The 6942-nt window shown below is 36.7% G+C and overlaps 1 protein-coding gene across 2 annotated transcripts in view; it reads left to right on the forward strand.

Annotated features, from left to right (window-relative positions):
• fstl1b (follistatin-like 1b) overlaps nt 1-4485 on the forward strand; it is a 150770-nt gene extending 146285 nt beyond the window's left edge. For both annotated transcript variants that reach the window (XM_067443394.1, XM_067443395.1), the window contains exon 11: nt 2721-4485. In XM_067443394.1, the coding sequence (XP_067299495.1) occupies nt 2721-2762 (42 nt within the window). In that variant the 3' untranslated portion in view covers nt 2763-4485. The remainder of the gene's footprint in view (nt 1-2720) is intronic.
• The last annotated feature ends 2457 nt before the right edge of the window (nt 4486-6942 follow it).

The raw sequence follows: 6942 nt of genomic DNA on the forward strand, positions 1-6942 counted from the left end.
CAAGGCTGTAAAAAGAAAGATGACACTGTGGGAATGCCCTGGTCAGCCAGTGTTTAAAGCTTGTGTGGTACATGCTAATCTTGATTGGCTACTTCAGTCAGGTGACGTTATAGGTAGGATATATATATATATATATATATATATATATATATATATATATATATATATATATATATATTTATATATATATATATATATATATATATATATATATATATATATATATATTGGCTGATGGCCCAACGGTTCTAGCAAATGACAGAGAGGTATAAGGTCCATTTTTATGCTCTGTACAAAGCCTCCGCTCATAGGAAATTTGTTAACATAGTCCCCCACAATGTCAACATTATCACCTCCAGGTATAGACTGGATGGGCAACAAATAAAGGAATTGGGTGCAGAGATGAACTCATACTCCTTACTGTACTACCCATTCATATATGAGGAAACATACTGAAACAGCCTTCCATTAAGAAGGGGACTTATCTGCCTCTAACCAGGGGAAGTGCCAGAGTGTTATCCCAGTATGAGTGCGATTTACAGAGAAACATTTAATATTATCTCAAACATTATATCAGTGACAGACTAGGAAGTGGGAAGCCTTGGCAGTTCTGTCCACTTTTTCCGTTCTCGTCTAGCCAATTAACTTCTGTTCACAGAGGAACCCCATAGTTAACCCTTCCGTGCGTCCAGTGGCAGCGGGGTGAAATCACTACCACCTCTAACTTCTTAGCACGGGAATAATCTTCAGAGAGAGGAGCAGGATGCAAAACAGCATGAAGGCCCATTTTTCTCTCTTTCTATAGAATATGAAGGATACCGAGACTGCCACTAAACCTAGTTCACTAGATGACACTAGAGGGTAGAGTGGGGACTCTATTGAATTCCCACTATTTTCCTCTAGGACTCTCCTCTCACGCTACCATGGAAAGCACATCAAAATCGATTTCATATTTCTATGAATATCTGGGCTGCAGTAAATGCTTTACAGCCACATAACTGACCATACTGAAATGTAGACCATCGTTTATGTGTTTTTGAATTAACATACCCCGTTTTGTGAGAACAGTTAGTTACAAACTTCAATCGTAACTTAGAGTTATGATAATCCTCTCAGGATATCATAACTATATAGAATTATAATATAGAATTATAATAATCCTCTCAGGATAACTGGAATCAGTGTAACAGTATCCCAGGCACATCGTTTTACAAATTTTGTAGCAGAAAAACCATCAAACCGATGAGAGCTTCAGATTTTCCAATGTTTCTCTATGGCGCAGAAACTTAAAGATGTCCGAGTTCCAGTTCCAGCGCAACTGATTCTCAACTGCTATTGGCTCATCTGCATTCGAGGGGAGGGGCTTACCGATAGGTCAATTATAGCAATTGCTCTACCTCCTTTACAGAAACGTAGCGCAGAGTAGACCTACAGAATCTCTCTAATGTTCAGAGGAGCTACAGATAAAGGAGTGGACAGTGGAAAAACTCCTTATCTGCCTCTTTAAAGCTACACTATGTAACTTTTTTTAGTTTATTCTTAGCTAAAAACACTTAGTTCTTTCAAAAATATATGTGCTCATTAATGTATATTTACTTCTTTCACGTAATCAAGTATTCTTGTAAGTTTATAATATGCCATTGAAAATACATATGGGTGAGGGGTTTGAATCGCCATGTTGCCCCTCCATCTTGAAAGTACATTAGCCAAAGAGGGACATACCCGTAAATTCAAGCTTCGCCTTTCGCGTTTTAACACTCGATGGCACCGTGTCGAATGTGAAGAGGGGGATTGCCTTGTTAATCATGGACTAAATGGGCCACCGTAGGAGTTAAAACGAAATCGGAATTGAGAGGAACAGAAACTAATATTCACTGAATGGTCATATACCTTTTCACCGCTAGATGGGGAAAAATATCACACAGTGTCGCTTTAAATATAACATTGGGAACACATTCAACAGTTACAAAGGTGGACAACAATAGTGAACACACCAAGCTTAATGACGAGTGTTATTACAAGTGAAGCACACTAATCAAACGAAGCGATAAAAGAATGACTACACTGTAAAAAATTATATGTTCAAAAAGTTATGACAACATATGTTTTTACATTGCTTTAACTCATCAAAATAAGTTCAGAAATGTTAAAACTTTTTTTATTAGTTATACAAGATGTAACTCATCAAGTCAGTTAAACATAATTCAAGTTGAAATAACTGCAAAACTGCAAAAGTTAAAAATGTGCCTTTTTTACAGTGTAGGAAGCACACAAATGTGTTTTTACTTAGTGTGTATTACTTAACATAATACACCGCAGGCACACAGACACCGGATCCCTCAGCAGAGAGCTTGCTGATTTAAAGAGCATTTTATAGTCTTACACTACTTCATACACTAACTCTTAAAACAAGTAAAGTGAGGTCAAACGGTGGTAAATGGTGTTTTGTTGTGTGGACATCATTGACATAAGAATTTAAAAACTAGCTACTTCAAGTCAAGGCAGGTTTCGCTGAGCTTGAGGGAGGAGTTAGTTTGTCTTCTGACTAATACACTTTTTAAAGGGCTGTAAACTGCAGGTGGTGAACTTCCTCATAGTTCTTTTACATGTCATTTTAGTAACCGCTTTTTGATTTTCGAAGTGAAATACAAGCTGCTTAGTTTGATAGCCTGAGGCAGAACCTGCAAATGGACTGATTTGTAACTTTTCCCCTCCATCAGGAGACTGTGGAGAAGATGAAAACCAGCACAAAGGAGGTCTAAAACAGGACAGAGAGAGACAAGAGGAGGGAGAAGATGTGGACAAATTCCTCTCCTACTGATCACAATCAGGATTCCTGAGATTACGTACTGTTTTTGGAAGAATCACAGCGTTTTCAATGAATAGGTTATAACTTTTATTGCTATACGTACTGCATCTATACTCTGGTTAACGTGTTTTACATTACGGTTGTATTTTTATGCATATTTCATTAGCTTCTTATTATTTTGTATGCTGATTTGTATGTCTTCAAGTGCTGTAAATGGTTTGATTGCATCAGTCCAAACGTTGCCGAAGAGGCCTCAGCACTTTGTTATGGAGGCCTTTGTTTTATTCACTATTGTTTGATTTTATGTATTCTTTATACCATTTGTTTGTTTGTCTGTCTACAGTTATATGTGGAAATGTTTTGTTTTTTACATTTTTTTTATTGAGACATTGGCAAAAGAAGAAGAAAGAAGAAGAAGAAAGAGTTTGAGAGTGATGCTGAGAGAGCAAAACAACGCGGGTTCATCCATCAAACTGTGACTTCAGAGCTTCAAAACTAGAGATATCCCTCAGTCAGATGGTAGATAGTCATGCTAAAACAACTAGTGAGAGCTTGCTTGACAGATAAAAATATGACTTGAAGCTCGCTCTCTCTTTCACTCTCATCATGAAGGCAGTCATAGTCTTGAGACCTTTCGTAAAGGTGCTAAAGTTAGTATTCCTCTGTTTGCTGCTTTGCTCTCGTGCTTTAGACGGTAGATACGCTCATAAAACACTAGAAGCAGAGTGTGGCTCGGTAAAGAATAGAGCGGGCAATATTTTTCAATCTTAATATCATTATGGGTAAAACAAACCCACCATGTTATTACTTGACATGCATGCCTTTTCTGCCATGAGCGATTGCATCGAAAGTCCTTTTATTAGAGTAGATCACCTCCTTAGATTAGAAGAATACTACTGCACAAATGCATTCAGCTTGTATTTATGTTAGTTGCTAGAGGCAGTTCATGCTGAAACTCTCACATTGCTCAGTCCCACTCTGATGCTCGGTTTGAATCGATAAAAACTAGCAAGCCATGTTTGTGAGGTATAAGAGTTTTATTAAGCAGTTGAGCTCACCAAGGTGGGACTGAGTACAGAAGGAGTGATCTGAAACCAAAGCCTGATGTTTAGGATGTTTTAAATTGTTGTACGAAAACCTCCAGGTATACCACTACTCTGGACCCAGCAACTACTTTATACCTGTTACGTAAAATAACTGTCAGAATAAGGATTAGAGTCGCTATTGCCTCTGTAGTGTAGTTGCATTCCCACCGAATTGGGAGAATTTGTGTGTATGTGTGCAAAATGCATGCGTGTGTGTGCGTGCGTGCGTGCGTGATTGTGTGTTTGTGTAAACTTGTTTAATTTCCACTAAATTCCACTAACAGTACGGATCTTTTGTGGTAATTAGTGCCTTATATATACAAACAGTGTGCCATGGGTGAAGTGGCTTCTTCTGTAGGTATAAACCACCTAATAGGACATGCACATACATTTTCCAGTATTATGGTAGACACCTAGCAATTGCTTTTTATATGTCTGTATGATTGTTTTATCCAATGGGGCAGAATTAAAAAAAAAATACTGTAAAACAAACTTGTTCTGTTTTATTCATATTCTCTGATTATTATTTGATGTACTGTGTGCTAATTATAATGTAATACAAATAAAAAGTATGACCGTTTGATATCTTAAGACACCTTTTGATATCTTTTTTTTTTTTTTTTTTGGTTTATCGTATGTATCTTTGATTGTATGTAACATCATGAGGATAATACACTGGGATGGAAATACTAGCCTGCAAAATCCATAATGAATGGCTTTCATTTTTTCTATATTCTCAAGTGACTAAGAAATTGTTACATAAGAGACATATTGTACAGGAGCGCTGTTAAAATGTGTTCATTATGTTTTTAACATCGTTGTGTTCATCCATTTTTTACTTTAGACTCAGAATGTATTCATCATTAGCCATTTATTCAAATTGTAAATAATGAGAGGTTAAATTATAGAATAGAAAAGTAGTTTCAGTTATTTTAATGTGCTTTTTTTCCCTTTGTTTAAGTTTTTTGTCATTTTTGTAGGCTACTTAAACTTATTTTATTTCAATTATTTGATAAGTTAATGTTTCTAACTTAAAGGGTAGGTTGAGGTTCATTCTACAAGAATGAACCTCATTTGTTCTCAAATGTGCTGTGTAGTAGCCTACTATAAATTAACCTCATTGGTTCTTGAGGAAGCTCAAGCGTGCTGCGAAACACAAGAGAATGCACCTCATTGGTCCTTGCAGAAGCTCAAATGTGCTGGGTAACGAGAATGAACCTCATTGGTTCTTGCTGAAGCTCAAACGTGCTGCGTAACACGAGAATGGTTCTTGAGGAACCTCAAACGTACTGCGTAACATGAGAATAAACCTCATTGGTTCTTGCGTAAGTTTAAATGTGCTGCGTAACACGAGAATGGTTCTTGAGGAACCTCAAACGTACTGCGTAACATGAGAATAAACCTCATTGGTTCTTGCGTAAGTTTAAATGTGCTGCGTAACACGAGAATGGTTCTTGAGGAACCTCAAACGTACTGCGTAACATGAGAATAAACCTCATTGGTTCTTGCGTAAGTTTAAATGTGCTGCGTAACACGAAAATAGTTCTTGAGGAACCTCAAACTTTTGCGTAACACATGAGAATAAACCTCATTGGTTCTTGCGTAAGTTTAAATGTGCTGCGTAACACGAAAATGGTTCTTGAGGAACCTCAAACGTACTGCGTAACAGAAGAGAAAAAACCTCATTGGTTCTTGCGTAAGTTTAAATGTGCTGCGTAACACGAAAATGGTTCTTGAGGAACCTCAAACGTACTGCGTAACACAAGAGAATGCACCTCATTGGTCCTTGCAGAAGCTCAAATGTGCTGGGTAATGAGAATGAACCTCATTGGTTCTTGCTGAAACTCAAACGTACTGCGTAACACATGAGAATAAACCTCATTGGTTCTTGTGTAAGTTCAAATGTGCTGCGTAACACGAAAATGGTTCTTGAGGAACCTCAAACGTACTGCGTAACATGAGAATAAACCTCATTGGTTCTTGCGTAAGTTCAAATGTGGTGCGTAACACGAAAATAGTTCTTGAGGAACCTCAAACTTTTGCGTAACACATGAGAATAAACCTCATTGGTTCTTGCGTAAGTTTAAATGTGCTGCGCAACACGAGAATGGTTCTTGAGGAACCTCAAACGTACTGCGTAACATGAGAATAAACCTCATTGGTTCTTGCGTAAGTTCAAATGTGCTGCGTAACACATGAGAATAAACCTCATTGGTTCTTGCGTAAGTTCAAATGTGCTGCGTAAAATGAACCTCATTGGTTCTCGCATGTTAAGCAAGCATGTTTGAGCTTTTTTCAGTTCCATTTTAGCTTTTTAATTGTGAAGAAAAGCCTAAATTAAATCTGTCTGTCATATAAAGTGATAGTGTCTCTTAAGAAATTTTGGACTACATCGCTTAATTTATATTTTACGATCTATTTAAGAACTTTTTGAAACTTTTTCAAAGTGCTGCATGGACTGTTTAATGCAGGGACAGAAATCTCTCCGATTTCATTAAAATATCTTCATGTGTATTGCAAAGATGAACGGAAGTCTTACTGTTGTGTAAATGATGACAATTTTCATTTTTGGGTAAACTAACCCTTAAGATTATTTTTAATTATTATAAGTTGTAAGTTTTTTCATCAAATGTTTATATTTTATGTCATTTCAGCTTTATTTCAGTTAACAAAACCAATAACAACACTACATTCTGGTGGGAACCAATTACAAAACAGGACTTGTTTGCCAAATGCATAATGCACATGGCTCATGGCTGTATAATTAAATCTATTTGTTAAATATAACCAGCCGGAGTTATGAAAATTCTAGTCCTAGATAAGCAGCAGCAGGAAAATGGATAATAAATGGTCAAAAGAAACCCACCGACTGCTTGTATAATGAAATCTTTGCAACAGATGTGGTTACATAACCATAAGGGACCCTGAAAACCAAAGAACACAAATGCTTAATTTAAATAACTGAATTTAAAATAAAATAAAAATAGAGAGTTTATATGTCGTTCTAGATGAGAGCATGTTTGTTCGAGATGTTTGTGGTATATGTTG

The sequence above is a fragment of the Pseudorasbora parva genome, chromosome 5, assembly GCF_024679245.1.
Source record: "Pseudorasbora parva isolate DD20220531a chromosome 5, ASM2467924v1, whole genome shotgun sequence".
NCBI classification, from domain to species: Eukaryota; Metazoa; Chordata; class Actinopteri; order Cypriniformes; family Gobionidae; genus Pseudorasbora; species Pseudorasbora parva.